The 17,500-nt window shown below is 38.6% G+C and overlaps 2 protein-coding genes across 6 annotated transcripts in view; one reads left to right on the top strand and one right to left on the bottom strand.

The window, feature by feature from the left end:
• Nucleotides 1–4,213: 4,213 nt before the first annotated feature.
• On the bottom strand, nucleotides 4,214–13,400 carry hnrnpa1a (heterogeneous nuclear ribonucleoprotein A1a). Of its 4 annotated transcripts, none has more exons than XR_001810025.3 (12): nucleotides 13,300–13,400; nucleotides 12,315–12,431; nucleotides 11,927–12,073; nucleotides 11,323–11,533; nucleotides 11,108–11,200; nucleotides 10,964–11,032; nucleotides 10,830–10,889; nucleotides 10,570–10,728; nucleotides 10,212–10,340; nucleotides 9,969–10,037; nucleotides 5,742–5,823; nucleotides 4,214–4,310 (listed from the first exon to the last, which is right to left on the bottom strand). XR_001810025.3 is itself a non-coding variant. In XM_017450838.3 (11 exons), the coding sequence occupies exons 1-10, from the start codon at nucleotides 13,309–13,311 to the stop codon at nucleotides 9,976–9,978; spliced, it is 1,059 nt and encodes a 352-aa protein (XP_017306327.1). In that variant the 5' UTR covers nucleotides 13,312–13,400; the 3' UTR covers nucleotides 5,173–5,823; nucleotides 9,969–9,975. The 4 variants fall into 4 exon arrangements, 2 of the variants coding, with proteins under 2 accessions (XP_017306327.1, XP_017306326.1); XR_001810026.3 differs by lacking the exon at nucleotides 4,214–4,310 and adding an exon at nucleotides 4,317–5,163; XM_017450838.3 differs by lacking the exon at nucleotides 4,214–4,310 and having other exon boundaries at nucleotides 5,173–5,823.
• Nucleotides 13,401–15,188: 1,788 nt separating this feature from the next.
• LOC108255073 (G-protein coupled receptor 182) overlaps nucleotides 15,189–17,500 on the top strand; it is a 130,175-nt gene continuing 127,863 nt past the window's right edge. For both annotated transcript variants that reach the window (XM_053674043.1, XM_017450724.3), the window contains exon 1: nucleotides 15,189–15,192. The gene's annotated coding sequence lies outside the window, so the exon portion shown is untranslated. The remainder of the gene's footprint in view (nucleotides 15,193–17,500) is intronic.

Below are 17,500 nucleotides of genomic sequence, written 5' to 3'. Positions count from 1 at the left end.
CAGCTAATTCCTATTACTACTGGAACATGAGCCTTTAAAAAAAAATTAACTAAAATATATTTAAAAAAAATTAATTCTAACAAGACTTCTTCAAAGGCACTGAGGATAAAAGACTACACGGACGCCTGAAAATTAAATAAAATACCGTCTGAGTGTGTCGTTCTCCATAATGATGATAATGCACAGCAGATTTAGTGAAGAACAGCACAGAGAGGTGAGATGGGTTAAATTTATATTCATTAAATATAAATGGAATGAAATAATCGTTAGATTTACACTTATAGAAGTCACATGAACTTCATGTGTCAATAAAGACATGATTTACATGTACGATTTTAGACAAATGTTATATTTCACATACTTTTCACATGTAGTGCGCGTGCTTTCAGATGATTTTTCATGTTAATTTTTCCACATGTAATGTATGTTTGTTTGGTTTGGGGTTTTTTTTCAAACTAAGAGCTTATGTTTTAAATTTTATTTTCCACAGTTTATTACATTTTTCTTTCCACATTTGTTCACATGACATCACGTGTTTAGTTGAGTTCACACGCAGTTTCGAGACGTGATGTGTTGATTTGCATTGAACTGAGTGTTCACTTTATTAACAAGTGATCACACACGGAAAAAAAACCAAAAACAAAAAAAACAAACTTGCGATCATGTCAAATGTATTTGTTTTTTTCCATATTAATATTTTGCATCCCTGAGCATTTTTTTTTAATGTTTTAGCATTTATAGTAATAGTTAATGAACTTGTCATCTAGCAGATGATTATAACAGTGCATTATTATTATTAAGTATTTGATCAAACATTTCACTTTAATCCATAAATGAGTGTTATTACTTGTTAAATTTGAAGCTTGTCAGTGTGTCAGTGCTGGAATAACCGGAGATCAGTTTTACATGCACAATTTTAGTGATAAGAATAAAAATAATAATAAACTGCAGTTATGATAAATATATTGCACTAATTTAACATCGCCAAAATACACACTGACTTTTTCCGCAAATCTAACCTGACATGACACGCCATAATAATCATCATTTATACTGCGGAATTGAATTTTCTCCAACTGTCACAGACTTTGTAAAGCCATTACACAACGCTGTGTGTTATTTCTTGGTGTTGTTGTGTAATGTTGTGTATTTCCACTGGTGTGTTTCTATTCCCAGGTCCCAGAAATGGAGCCAGAAGAGAAACACACACCACATGGAAAAACCAGAGAACAAAACCAAGCCTGGTTTCTGCTCCATCGACAACCTGGACCATTTCTCATCTGACCAACAGGGAGGGGTGGAGGGATTGAAGAAAGGATGGATTGGGTTGATGTATGAATGGATGGATGGAAAGTAGGAGAGACTGCTTTGTCAGGGGAAAAAATACCTAAAGATCCTTGGCTGTGTGACAGGACGGAAAAGAAAATTAAACAAGGGTTGTTTTTGTGGTGTAAGGAAGAAATAAGTAGGGGTCCGAGCATTGTTCTGCCAGTCAAAAGGTTCCTTGTGATTTGAGATGGAACCTGGAAGGTACCCAAGACAGACAAGATCATGTTGATGAGCACATATCTGTCTAAAACTGAGAAACAAACAGAAGTGGAAGAGTATGGAGGTGTGGCCACATGCATGACAGGGTGTAGTGTTGTAGTTGTATTTTGGTGGTTGTATCAAATCCCTTCAGTATGAAGAACCACAGAATAAATACATACACAAGGCTGTAAATTCTGCACATTGGAACAATTCAGATCAATAAACAGCAACCTAGTCATGTTGTTTTAGATAAAGGTATACAAATCTCAGGGCTTCATGGATGTTAAGAATGTAACTAAACATGAATACATTATTCAAAGTGAACAAATATGGTGTTTTAAATAGAGACAAGTACAAATAGGAGGTGTACTATCCAGGTTATTATTTTTAGAAAGCTTTAGTAAGGTTCACAGGGCATCTTTACTAACTGCCTGGTTAGGGTCTCTGAGGTTTAAGTTAAGCTACTAGTTTGTTTCTATTTTGGGAAACATTACCAACTACATTTGTTAGAATATATAATGGTGAGGTACAAAGAAAAATAAAAAGTATGTGATCAGGATTTTACAAAACAGTCCCCACACCTCTCTAGTCGAGATCAGTGATGAACTGGAGCGATGTAACTGAGGCTGAGGAACAGTCCGAGTCTGGATTCACACATGCCATCTTCAAAGTTAAATCAAAACAGACAACATAGTGGCTATAGAGTTTTGGCAAACTTTGTAAAGCGCATCATCACAAAGCAGCTTTACAGAAGTCTGGATGTAGATTTTATTCCCTAATGAGCAAGTCAGAGGTGACAGGGATGAAGAAAAACTCTCAGAGGACACAAGGATAACGACGTGTTCTCTCTCAGGCGAGCTATACGTCTACTCATACTGTGACTCACCTATAACTGCTATTACATGGATACACTAAAGATTTACACTTCCCAAAAAAGCTAATCTCAGTTTTATTCTTAGTCTCGCTCATGCTTCGGTGCTCAATGTCACGTGGATTCTGTAGAGCTGCTGCTGCTGTCATCATAAAGACTGCTGTGTTGCTCATCCCAGGACTCTTATTCACGATCTGCTCATAGTAAACACACTCATTTCCAAAATTTGGCGTCACTCGGAAGAGAACGGCTTCCCTTTTTTCGTCACTGTCTCTTCTGAATTGTTCACCAGGGATCCAAATCTACACCCGGATCGCTATAGCACTAAAACCCTTTCTGTGTAAAATCCACATCAAATAAGAAAAGTTAGTTTCTGTGCTTCTGAACAGTTTGTGTTGTGATGCTCTGCACCAACATTTAAGTGATTCTTCTTCTCAGTGGTGAAAGGCAATAGGCCAATCAGCTGAACAGTGGGTTGCACCACCTAGTGTGTAGGCGTAAAATACATTCTCGGTCAGCACCACCTATGGGGCAAATGTGAATTAGCTGAAGGTGATCAATCGTTTCGTGTTTGGTGTGAAAGCGTCTTTATTCTCTGCCTTGACAGCTTTTTGTTTTTTAAGATTGGATTTTTTTCAGGACTTAGCCCACTGTAGAACTTGTACAAAACATAGTTTTGTTTAGGCTTTTATAAGCAGATTATAGAAAGTGCTTTGCATCGCTGTGCCTTCAAACTGTTCTGCAAATTGCCCTGGAGAAGAGTATCTGCTAAATAACTAAAATGTGCATAAATACATCATTTGACTTGAGAACAAGATGACCAGGTGGATGCAGTCATGAAGCTGCTTGTTCCAGTTTCCTCTCTACACCCTCGAATGAAGCATCCACGTATGGAGAGATGCAAAACATTGGACATGTTCAGCTGGTTGTCTCGGACCTTCGTACAAAACGAGTTTACATCACTGAACCTATTAACTTTATTACTTCAGTCATCTATAAAGATAGAACTCATTTTAAAGTAGCTTCATGGGGAATTAGGAGGTGATAAGGGACGATGGAAGTTTTTTTTTTTTTTTTTTAAACTACACCTTGCATTTTAGTGAACTTCCTGTGCCTTTTTATTTCCTCTTTATCTCTTACAGTTATGTGAGAGATTCATTCATCATTTCAGTTTGCATACAGAAACATTATAAATGTCACTTAAAACAAAAATAACACTCAACCTCCCATCAATCCTGCATTACACATAAAACCCATGCCATTTCACTCGCACACATCTCCTGCTGTAATCCGTGTAAAGCAATGTTAACTCGAAATCCGACAAGCTCAACCATCCTCCTTCATCACAGCAGTCAGGATCGAGTCTGATGGATTTCAGATAAAACCACACGATCTTCTGTTTTATGCAGAGTGTAAGTCTTCAGAAGCATCAGACAAATAAAAGAAGTTAAGAACGGAGGAGGAAGAAACATTTCTCACCATGTTTAAGATTTAATCCGGATTTCTAACATTTATAGACATCCATTCTGCCTGAGATAATCAGGTTATAAAATGAAGATCGGACCAGAGAGGCCCAGTGTGGCACAAAAACCTCGATATCTCCTTCATGTAATAAATGAAACAACCAGAGTGTAAAAAAAAAAAAAAAAAAAAGAGAAAAAAAGGTTATTTTAATATTATCTGGTTATCAGATATTACTCGGTACTTGGACGATGCACCAGAATAATAGAGCTCTACAGTATAATCTGGTTCGGTACCTCATAAAAATATGTTGGTAGTAATATAGAAAAGAGAGAACAAAAAGTCACTTTCTTTAAAATTTTATTGTAAAAATTGACATAAAAAACCATTAAAAAAATTTTAAAACTTCATGCAGCAGCAGCCATTTTGCTCCTCATCCTGAAACACCCTGAAAAGAGAAAGATCAGGTCAGAGATTATATCGACTAAATAAAAAAAGTCCAAAAATTACTAAAATATTCAAGGAATTTCTCCAAAATCTTAAACGGTCCTTGTTGAGAAACCCACAACTTCTGGAACCTGTGTGTTAAAAGCAGCTTTTTAGACCTACACTATATGGCCATGTGGACACCTGACCATCAGACCCCGTGGTTCACCTCCAAACGATCATATACAACACCCCTGTATAGAATGTCCCTTCACTGGAACGTAGAGGCTCAAACACTGTTCCAGCATGACACAAAGTGCACAAAGCGAGCTCCATGAAGACATGGTGTGTGAAGGCTGGAAGAAGGTGGAAGATCTCGAGTGTCCTGAACAGAGTCCTGACCTCAACCCCACTGAACACCTGTGATGAACTGGAACACAGAGTGCATGCCAGACCTCCTCTACATCCCAACATCAGCACCTGACTTCCTCACCAACCTCACTAACGCTCTTGTAGCTGAATGAACGCAAATCCCCACAACACCACCCCAACATCTAGTGGAAAGTCTTCCCAGAAGAGTGGAGCGCATTATAACAGCAAATCTGGAATGAGATGTTGAACAAGCACGCACGGGTGTGATGGTCAGGGGGTGCATATACTTTTAGCTATGTAGCATATACACAAGGTCCAGTAGCCTTTGATCACAGTTCTGTGTTCAATCGAAAAGGTACTTAAAAGAAAAATAAAACAAAAAGGGTTTTTACTTGTAACTCCTACTGAAATGTTTTAGGAGATCCTTCTGTGAGTGATCGTGCTTATGCCGGAATTCCTGACCAACGATCCCGACTCTCAGAACCTGGGATCTCTCAGAATTACTCAAAAACAAACAAAAAAAAAACAAAACATGAGGGAAGAGAGGTCCACTTGGGGCTAGGCAGTTACTCGTGTGAGACTTGTTTGGCATTTACAATTTGGACATGCATCACATTTATTGAAACTATACAGGAAGTGAATTAATAATTTTTTATTGAATTTGTGGCTTTACTCAAGCATCAACAAAACCTAGCGAACACAACACAGCTGCTCCGAGGGGCGTGAAACTCCAAAAGTCATGTGGTACAAAACAGCATTAGTGTTTACTCAGGATAATTATTAAACAACCAAACAAATAGTGTTCTTTTGCACAGATCACATGTTGCTTCCTCCTTCCACAGTGTACACAACTAACATTTCAGTTCAATATTTGTATACATTGCGATTCATCATAACTATATGTTCATTAATGAAATATTAAGCATCTTAACTCAGTAAGCAATAAACCAAAATTCTCCACCAATGATAAACCTCAGATGCAACAAAACAAAACAAAAAATAAAAAACACTAAACATTTTGCAATTTAAAATACGACTACAAAATCAGGAGCAATGACGATGGGTTAAAGTAAAAACCAACCTTCTCAGGGAAACATTCATCAGCTCTCTGCGCTGGAAAAGCTGCACACGGAAGAAAGAAATCCATCCTCTGGTTCAGTCATCTGTTACACAAGAAACGCACGACTCAGGGGGGGAAAAAATTATAAACAAATCAGAGAGAAAAAAAACAAAAAACAAAAACTAAAACCAAGACAAAACACAGTTTAAGATGAGAAGTTGTAGTGTTTAAGTCTTTGGTGTCTCATGCACCACCAGTGAATTACAGAAACATTTCACCAGACATTAAATCTGCTGATAAACCTTTGGTTTCGGACAAAAACAACAAAAAACACTTCTTTTTAAACAATAAATGCATTAAAAATACAGATGAAAAGAACACATGTGCCTCTTACCTACCAGTCCTGCATGTTTAATACCTCACTCTCGCTAGTCTTACATGAGAAATAAGCTTTTCCTCAATAAGACTGTCGCTTGTCTCACTCCGTCTCTCTCTGAGCTGGAGACTCCCTTCAGCTATAGCTTCTCTTCCAGAGGACAGATTTTCCTCCGTCTCTTCTGATTGGCTAGGCTTTTTCTGATTGGCTGGCTCCTTCAGTTGGCACCTCATTGGATAGATCTGATCGCCACATTCTGCCTCCAGCTGGCAAACATCCGTGTAGCTAAAGGTCCTCAAAAGCGCTGGTTCGAGAAACGAGCTACGACGTCTCGGCATCAAGTTACTCGACCCCAAGTGACTAGTCCACTCTGAGTACTACAATACCACTGCAGAGCAACGTGCTGTTTAGGCTGTGGTATTATTACGCATTTCAAGGTCATTTTGAAAACGATATTCAAACGAACGAGATGTGGGCGTGGTCTGACATGCTGTCGTTGCTTAACCTAGAAAATAGTTCAGATAGTTTGTTCTACAATTTTTTTTAAAATCGAAACGCACCTAAGGCCTCCTTTAATCACTTGCATTTTATTTTAGAAATACTACAGTAAACGGGGCAGGGGTGCCGTTTTGAAAATAACCAGCGATGAGGTGGTATGACATGGCCTGACTACAGCATTTTGCCATGAGCTACTTTTTATCCATTTACACTTACATTTAATATCATGGAACGTCAGCAGAACAAGTGAGTTCCTGTTCTCGCTTATGTTATAGCAGCTATAAATAGTCGTTCCCTCACCACCCCTCTCTATATTCTCTCTCCAAGTTAATAAAAATAACAATAATAAGAGATGCAGCTTGTCATGTTCCCGAGAAATGAATCAACACCTCCTGAAAATCCAGAATCGAGAATTTGACCGTGCTTGCGGTCGAAACTTTTATAGATGCAGCTCTGACAGGAGTGCAGCTGCAAATCACGGGTTTATATTAACGTGCTCGTTCTGGTACGTTTTGTTTTTATAGTAACCGCTCGTGTATAGTGGACGCGCCAGATTAACTTAAAAAAAATAATAATAATAATTTAAAAAACCCCACGTCAGCTTTGGTCTGTAAGGAGATGTTTATGTAACGTGTTGAGAAGAAGTCTACAGTGTCAGCCCTTTGTAACAGTCAGAGGTAAAGCTGTAACCAAGTTTCCAGGACAGAGGAGTTTACACTTCTTTACGGTTTCTCTAATATGCCAACACACATACACATACACAGAGAGAGAGAGAGAGAGAGAGAGAGAGAGAGAGAGAGAGAGAGAGAGAGAGAGAGAGAGAGAGAGAGAGAGAGAGAGAGAGAGAGAGGTAATGGAACAACTGTTTATAGCTGCTATAACGCAAGTGACAACAGGAACTAACTAATTTCACCAACATCACAAACGTAACTATAAACGGATAAAAAGTATAATGTCCTTTAAATATATAAATAAAAATTGTACTTGCTGGCAAATTGTTGAGGTGTAAGAGGAATAAAATACTTAGAAACATGCCGTTATAGGAAAATAAACCATTTTCAGGGCTGAAAGGCTAAGATTAGTATATTATTGAATTTTTATTTAGTTTGAGTTGTTAATATTTTGTGCCCTCCCCATAGTTGTAATTTACTTTAAATGGTCATGTATAAATTCACTGAATGTGACGTCGTACTGTTTGTTTTCAGGAACGAGCAAAATAACGAGATGAAGTAAAAACATTGAGGAATACAGAGTTAAATTAAAAAACAAAAAACTCAAGAGCGATTTATTTCATCTTGATTGATGGTGAATTACATTAAAAAAAAATTTTTTTTAAACCCCTAAAAGTTAGCAAATAGTAAAAGAAATAAGGAAAAGAAAATATAGGCAAAAAAATAAATAAAATATATATATATATATATATATATATATATATATATATATATATATATATATATATATATATATATATATATATATGAGAACCTGCCTAAAAGCTCAATGGAATGATTTACACTTCACAGACATCAATGTTATGCTAAAGAGCCAACAATAAAATATCATCGTCCAGGATCAAAAATACTTTAGAATTTAAAACAAAACAAAACAAAATAAAACGAAAAAGAAAGAAAGAAAGAAAAAAAAAACCCAACAACGTTGACCTCACATGACCCCCACCCCGTCCCCGGACATGATTTTTCTCTTCCTCCTCTATCATACACGTTTCCTGGCGTGTGGCAGACGTTAATATCGTTGGGCAGATTCTAGGTGTGTAAAACCTGCTTCCTTCATTTCTCTCCTTTCCCTGTCATCCTCATCATCCTCTCTCTGGCTCTCCTCTCCTAAGTACTGTGGCCTGTTGGACAATATGAACATAATACATTCAGTTACACATGGCACCTTTCTGCTTTCCTTTGCTTTTTTTCTTTACTTTTAAATCAAGAGCTACACAGAAGCAAACCTTCAGAGTTTCAGCTACGCTGCAGAGGGACGATGGGGAGAAACGCAACCAGAGAGGGATTTAGAGAGGGAAAGATTTCCAAACTCAGATGAGATCGGACTTTGGGCTCTTCGGCTTCTTTCACCCTATTAGACCTGCCGACCCGGAGGAGAGATAAAGACTCGAACTACTCGAACGTTTTCGGTTTCACAAATTGTGGACTATTTCCACACAGCAGACATCTTTCATCAGTTTGGACTGTTTGAACCAGCACAGGAGATGAACACTTCCTTCAAACCATTCGTTCAGCAATTACTGACTTTTAAAGGCTTAGATTTGATATTTTGTTATGAGCGCATTCATATTTGATCCCATTTTCTTCCTGTTTCACCTGAAAATCTACAGCGCAGTACATAATATATCTAGTCCCGTGACGTTAGCTATACACTAACAAAGCTATAAGAATGCAAAAGCCCTGTTCAGATTGGATTCGTTTATCAGCATCACATTTTCCCCACCTACGTCTCCTCAGTGATGCACGAGTGTTCGATGATCACGCTCCTTTAATCATCCTGCCTGATCTCGCTTTTCTTAATGATTTTACTTTCTTTCTCTCTCCTACCAGGTAGCGTGTATACGCTCGCACACATCTTCTAAAGCTCTCTCTTCACATTTGCCGACTGTTTAATATCCGACGCGTCACTTATACACGCTCTAGGAGACTAAACGCGGCAAGCAGCAGTGGTGTGGCATGTATTACACCACCCCGCCCCCCGAGGCGAGGGGAGATCTGCGCAGAAATTCACATCCACATGCATCGAGCCTAAAAAAGTGATCAAATGAGCACCGAGTTTGGAGGAAAAACCGCAGAGACATCGGTCTGGAGGACGGAGAAAGACACGGCCGTGGTAAAAACGTTACGAAAAGGAGATGGGGAAAGGGGACGGGTTAAGAGCACACCTGTCGATCCTTCCTCAGTTTTCTGCTTACATTATTGAGAAGGAAAAGAGACGATGAGCATTTTAGTGACAAGTTGCACCTCTGATATTAAACTGCTGAATTCTTTCGCAAAATGTTCTAAAACGTTGGCAGGTCTATATCGGAAACTTTCCAGGGGGAAATAAATAAATAAATAAATAAATAAATAAAAAGAACCATATATATGACTACGAATTGTTTGGATCACCTAATTAGCACACGTCTTATAAACCTCTGATCCGCCGCTTGCTAACATGAGAGTTGAAGGTTTGCTGCTGAACCCTTCAGTATTTTATTATGGTCCACTTCACTCACTCATTCACTCACACAAGTTACGGGTCAGCATAATCCAACTCATGGTTCTTCTAATTAAAGTGATGGGATCTAAGACATGGAGCCTGGTTCTGGTGGTGAGATTGAGACGCGCGGCGCTGAAGTGCACACGACTGGCTCTTACCTAATACTTAGAACCTCCTTCCTCCAGATCCACCTCCGTAACTACCACCAGAACCACCTCCATAACCGCCTACGAAAGGAAATCGATCAGTTTGTCGTGACAGTACTGCATTTCATTCAAAACAAATTCACTTGTAGCTCGTCTCTTTTGCCATGAGGTACGGCGTCTAAAATGAACACGTTAAATAAACACAGCAGTCAGTGTGAAAAACATTTGAGATGAATATATAACTGGAATCCTCACCACCATACGGACCACCGCCGCTCCTGCCTCCGCCGCCATAGTTTCCACCCTTCATCGGGCCGTAATTAGACGACGACTGATTGTTGTAGTTGCCGAAGTCATTGTAGTCGCCGCCGCCGCCGAAGTTTCCTGCAAGAGTTTTAAACACCATTTTAAACCTTTCAAGGCTCCCGGAAGCGCAGATGACGTTCGTTCTCACCTTAACGCAGCGTACAGTGAGAATTTATCGATCCCAAACTAACATCTTAAAGATAAAAGCTACGTTTTCGGCACGTTATCTGAAATCATCTTTACTGCCGCCAACCTTATTTATTTGACACCGATTGTATTCGTATTGAAAACTAAAAACTGAACAGACCTCCTCCATAGTTCCCTCCGCCTCCTCCACCGTTGTAGTTGTCGTATCCTCCGCCGCCATATCCACCGCTGCCGCCACCCTGGTTGCCGTAGCCACTGCCTCCTCCTCCTCCGTACCCACGGTTACCACCATAACCAGGACCACCTCCACCATAGCCACCTGGTACAATGGATACAAATTTCCTGCTTTATTAAACAAACAAATCTATGATAAATGATATGTTATGTATAATCCCATGTGAGCGCTTGCTGTTTTCACACCGTTTCCTCCGTATCCGTCCCCGTCTCCATATCCGCCACGTCCACCACCTCCGTATCCACCTGCAGTCAGGACGATGTTTAAAACCCCACGGTGATTTACACACTCATGACTTCCAGCAATATAAAACCCTCACCTCCGTATCCACCACCTCCTCCTCCGCCTCCCCGACCGCCAAAGTTTCCTCCACCGCCGCCGCGGCCACCTGCGGCACAGAGTCGTTTATCCTACGGTTTGTTAAACGCTTCTCTCATTTTAACATCAACTCCCTCTCTCTTACCTCTGTTGTTCATGGAAACTCTGTTCATCTCTTCTCTGGAAAGCGCTTTCCTGACTTCACAGTTGTGACCGTTCACTGTGTGATACTTCTGAACTGGAAGAAGGGAAGGAAGGAACATTAATATGAACCAAAATACTGTTCATCTACACAGACCAGAACAACCCGCTCCTTACCCCATTTCAGTTATTTGTGTTCCAAAACCGAGACACACTCACTGACTATCCTGTCCACTGAGTCATGGTCGTCGAACGTAACGAAGGCGAAGCCCCTCCTCTTGTCGCTGTTCTTCTCGGTCATGATGTTCACTTCCTCGATTTTGCCGAACTGGATGAAGTAGTCGCGCAGGTGCTCCTCGTCTGTGTCCTCTTTGATTCCTCCGACGAAGATCTTCTTCACCGTGGAATGAGCGCCCGGCCTGCTCGAGTCCTTAAAACAAAATCATCATAATGCAAACATTAAGTACCTTTAGGAATAATAATAATAATAATAATAATAATAATAATAATAATGTCCTGAACTGTATGGTACATAAACTGCAGCTCTGAGTGATTCTGAAGGAAGTTAAGATGGCAGTTGAAGAGATTCAAAGGAAAAAGAAAAAGGATCAAGTATGGACAGAACATGAGCAACAATAATAAAATATAAGATTATTTACAGGAAATATGAAGCCTTATGTATCTAGAAGTATTAGTGGTAGAAGAATTATGCTTAGTATAACAATATAATCATTAAAACAATCAGTTAATTTCTGTGTGGCTGCATTTCCTGACCACAGACTATTTATTCTTTTTATTATACATAGTAATTAAACGGGCCTACCTCTCGTGAGACGGCTCTTTTGGGCTCGACAGCTCTCCCGTCCACTTTGTGAGGCCGAGCGTCCATCGCCGCGTCGACTTCGTTCACCGAGCTGTAGGTCACGAAGCCGAACCCCCTCGACCTCTTAGTGTTCGGATCCCTCATCACCTGAAGACAATGATAATAAATAAATAAACAAATTGATTAATTAATAAACACATCTCTAACAAAGTGTTCTCACACTATCTGTCCACAGCACTGCTGGATTCTGACAGCTGTGAGGAATATGACACTATGGGACACGCTGTTAGCAGAAACACACCACCTCATCGCTGATTACTTTCCCATAACAGCATGTCCTGAAGCGTCTACCGGGTAAATAAAAGCCCGGGGGATTGTTCACACTCACCACGCAGTCTGTCAGGGCTCCCCATTGTTCGAAATGCGCCCGGAGGCTCTCATCTGTTGTCTCGAAGCTCAGACCCCCGATGAAGAGCTTTCGCATCTGCTCGGGCTCGCGAGGCGTCTTGAAAGAAAAGCAGTGGGGGAGAAAAAAGGGACAAAAGGGATTAGAATCTGTGTATTTAATTAACATGCGTGAATGCAACAAACCCTCAGGTATCATCCTTGACACGTTACTTTTCCACTAACACCAAGTGAGTGTAGTTTATATAGAAAATGAATGGGATTAAAAACCGGAAGTGCATTTCTATTCATATTCAATGGAGCCAGGATCTGATATTCCATCCCAGGCCTACACGCCCACACCCCCGAGTGGAAAAAAACTCACCAATTCTAACTGCATCCATTCATAAAATCAAAAAATAAACCTTAATCACAGTCAAAGACAATGTTATGGAATGAAATAATCCCTCTCTTGCGGTTACATGGAGAACATGCACCATCAAGGCTGAATATTTACTTTAAATAACGTATAACAACGCAAAAGACAACGGCTCAATCTCAATCAATTCCATTCTCCCTTTATTAGCGCACTACGTAGGGCTTGACCTAAACTAGCTCTGTACCCTAGATAGTGCACTACCCAATCAATACGGAGCCATTTGGGATTCAACCAAAGACAAAAGGTTTCTATCTTGTGCACGCCAGAGAACTTTGCATACATTTTAAGCGAATTATATTACAATTATGAAAACATAATATATGCGTATGTATAATGCAGCCGTTTCAAATATAAACAGCTAGTTAGCCAATAAAAACAATAACAGCCCGCAAGCTAACTATGATGCACTTTTTTTTTGCAAGCATTAAACGGAAGCAATGAGCAAAATTATCTGTGAAATACCAAAAACAACGCATTATAGGAAAAGAATTATATATAATATGATTTAAAAAATATATTTATTTTTCTAAATAAATGTTTTTAACATTACCTCTTTAGACATGGCGACAACTCGGTACTACTCAGATTCACAAACCTTCACCGAATGCGCCTCACGAAGACAATGAAATACGTCATGACGCACGGGACGCTGCCCTTCAAGCGTGTTTGTAATTGGATCGAGCTCAAGTCGTGCGTCATGACGTTCCGAAGCTGCTCGACTTCGATTGGTTAGTTTCGCTTTCTCGCACGCAAATGGCGTCAGCGAACGGATTTTGAATAAAAAATTTTTTTACATATACAGTATAACTGAACTGTTACGAATGTAAATTATTGCAATTAAGAAAAAAAAATCAGTTTGTACAAACACACAATCTGCCCATTTATATGATTAAAAAATAATCTAAACATGTTCCCAATGACTTTCCTTTGTTGGCTTTTTTTGAACGCCATTCTGTCTAATCTTCCCCCATTAGACCCTTTTGACAAATAAATAAATTTGTTTATTTGATAGTAGCTATCAGCAGGTTTAATCTTCCTCCTACAGAAACCCAAACCAGTTACAGTGTTAAATGATTTGAAATCGTGCAACAGAACGCGTGAGAGACTGTGTTAATCACAAATAACACCAAAGCTGTGATTTGAGCCGAAGCGGAAATGGAGTGATCGCCATTTCACAATAACGCACAACTTCACATGATCTCTTGCTTTAATACAACAGGTTTTATACAATTAAGGAAAAGAAGCAAAACATAGAAATGACAAGCACTGTTTCAATTATCTTATGTTTAACGTCGGCCATTTCTCCCACCACGATAGCAGTTCCACTAGTTCAAGTTGCTTGTTGTATTGGCTGCAGCTTCTTCAAACTGTAGTTCACGGCTATACGACCTCTCATTAAATGTGTATAGAGACATTTATGAAGGAAACAGTAGAGATTGTTGGTGTCTCTTGTGGGTGTACGTAGCTAGTACAGTTAGCTTGATTCGCTAATCTAATCTGACAACAGTGCTAGTGCGAAGCCAAGCAGGTAAGATGAAAATCAAATTGAAATATATTTTAAACCATAGTTGTGTGGGTTGTAGGCCACACCCACAAGCAACAACAATAACTGTTCCATCAAACTCACGCAACATAAGAGTCAGTGTATTGTTACACAAATGTATACTTACCCCAAATTCCAAATGGCAATAAGACCAGATATGTCTGAAGTTTTTTTTAATTGCTCCACCAGTTGGAAGAGTTATGATTTTGGGATGTCCATCCATATATGTCTGTCCAAGATTCCCACTAGCGCAATTTCTCAAGAACGAGTGGTTGAATGTTTGTAGGTTTTATATGAAAAAGCCTAGAAATCAGGCCAGTGGACAGAAATCTGTTAGTGCCCTTTTTCCTGTTTCAGTCAGTCAGATTCAGGCGAGACTTTAGCCCAGTGGTCTTTTCAGATTGAATTCGACATACACTCGGCCCAGAACTAAACCAGAAGAACTGAACGTAAACCAGACAGCCCAGACTTTTCTGTTATCCGGACAGAATGTATTTAAGCAAACACTTTTCTTTCTTTCTTTTTTTTTTTTTAAACATATGTCAGTCTCTTTTACAGAACTAAGAGAGCATGCCATTTTTTGCCAGGTATTTTTAATTGTTGTTCAGTCTGAGTGCAGAGCTGATGATGCTGTATATCATATACATGTTTATATGAATCGATCTTCTGGTCTGCCATAACAGTTGCCGAAGAGAAGCTAGCCTCTTTCCTTGGCTGACTATAGCGCCCCCCTGCTGTAATGATCAGAATGCAGCTTGCACTGGTGCTGTGTTCGAGAGTTTGGCCTGACACATTCCGATGCATAAAATCAGCTTCACATAGCTCGAAGTCTGTGTGTTTACAGAGATATGTAGTGTTTGTTTCATCCCTAAGGGGCCCATGAACATTTCATCTTTCCCGTATAGCTGTGTTATACTGTATACCTAATCACACACAGACCTGAACGTGCAGAATCACTGAAAGCTGCATGAGCAACATCTCAAATACTGCTTTACATGCTACTGAAGAAGAAGATGCTATCTTCCTTACAGTAGTTTATAATAGAAATGTGTTGAAGAGAATAAATAATCCAGTCACTGCATTTGTTATATTGAGATCATCCATAAACCTACAGGCACACAGCTATGTGAAGGAGCAAAGGATTTTCTGAAATTCCTTCAGATTCTTCTCACATTTTTCATTTCAAATCATTGTTTTTTTCCTCCTTTGGACATTTGGTATGTAAAAACTGTTCATTTTGCTTTTTTCCTTGCTTACAAAAAGGATTTATAAATAATTATTCAAGCCAAAATCAGTTCCCTTTCTATAGTTCTCTCATTTTCTTCTCTCTCTCTGCTCCTTCATTTTTCTCTTTTCACACCTTAAGCTTTTTTTTGCATCTTGTCTCCTCCTGCTCCAATTTTTTACCGCACCTCTTTTGTTTTCTTTTTTGTGCCATTTTCTCTCCATCCTTTTGTTTAACACTCTCGTTTCCTTTTATTCTCTTTGCCTATTGGTCTCCTCTCTCTCTATCTTCTCCTCCTTTAATCTTTCTTTCCACCTTTTCCCTCTATTTTTACTTTCTTCTCCTTTCTACCTCCTTTTATTACTCTCTCTCCTGCAGTACTGCAGTGTCAGTAATTCACTCCCTCTGTGCACTTGCTGATAGATTTGTAGCCGCTGTCGTGCTATTGGTCGTTACCTGACGGCTGTGATTTAATGCTCACTCCTGATTGGCTGAGCTTGGACAGGAGGGATTTATTGTTGCCTCCTGATTGGACGATGTCTCGGTTAGAGGTGAATTACAGCCGGAGAGCTGATGGGAGGCAGAAGCAGAGCCAGATTACAGCCATAAAACTGTGTGTGTGTGTGTGTGTGTGTGTGTGTGTGTGTGTGTGTGTGTGTGTGCGATTTTCAAACCACAAAGGAAAACATACAGAAAGAGAAGAAAAGCTGCAGCAGGACAGAGAAACCCTGCAAACAAAGGAGCAGGAGAAAATCTAAAACCCTTATCTACAGTTCCAATAAACAACCAATCATTTCAAACAACAAACTTTATGTGCTGGACTCCATGTCTAAAATATATGTATATTATAAAAGGTAAATTTGATATAAACTATAAATAAAATAATAATAATAATAATAATAATAATAATAATAATAATAATAATAATAATAATAATAATAACAACAACAACAACAACAACAATAATAATAATAATAATAATAATAATAATAACAATCATGCAATTTGTTGTTGTTATGTTGTCTATGAACCAAAGGGCCAAAGAGTTACTGAAGTTATAAGAAGAACAGAGGAGTGAAAACATCTGAATAAAAAAAAAAAGCACAACAACCCAAAATTAAATAATAATTCAAATCCAAAAAAAAATAATAATAATAATGAAAAAAATTGCAGCTTTTGGATGATAAACAAAAACATCAGTTGTTAAAAGCGTTAAAGATTCTGAGGCATTTGTATGTTTTACTATCACTGATATCCTTTTATAGACCATCTCCATCACACCAAAAATACACACACATTCAATCAAATTCATTCAAATGATATAAAATATCAAATGAGAGCGAAAGTTCAAGTTAATGTGGTGTGTAGAGAGCAGCCTGAATCAATAGACTTCTTTGGTTTGAATTAATAATAACTATAATAAATAATCTTTTACTTGTAATGGGTTACACAATACTCTACCTAAGTCTATTTTTAACTGATAAAAAATAAAAAATGATCTTCTCCTGTCTAAAGTAATTTTATATAATTGTATGAATTTCACAGTTATTATCTGGACACTTTAATAAAAGCATGACTAATTAAAAGTTAAAATGATTTATTTACACTTCACAATTAATGGGTTAACCAGTTACTATTATACAAGCCCCGCCCCCCTCAGCACTCTGAGCATATCCATTTAACCCCACCCCTCAAAATATCACAACAGTGAGACACTCAGTGTTGTACCCATTGTATTATATAAACATTTACATTTTCTATATGTTTAGATATAAATATTTACATTTATTTTGGGGTCTTTTTTTTTTTACAGTTTCTGCTTGCACTTACATTTACAACACACTACCCTAAAGGTGGTGAAGGAGAGTTAATCTCAGGGAAAATCATCAATGTTAAACTTCTAAATCAAATATAGTCACAACAGAACTGTGCATTTTGCGTTAGGATTAAAAAAAATTTTAAACGTGTCAGCCAAAAAACAAA

This window comes from Ictalurus punctatus, chromosome 21 (genome assembly GCF_001660625.3).
Source record: "Ictalurus punctatus breed USDA103 chromosome 21, Coco_2.0, whole genome shotgun sequence".
Classification (NCBI taxonomy): domain Eukaryota; kingdom Metazoa; phylum Chordata; class Actinopteri; order Siluriformes; family Ictaluridae; genus Ictalurus; species Ictalurus punctatus.
Note: the sequence above shows the minus strand (reverse complement) of the source record. Positions and strands in the feature narration are given on the sequence as shown.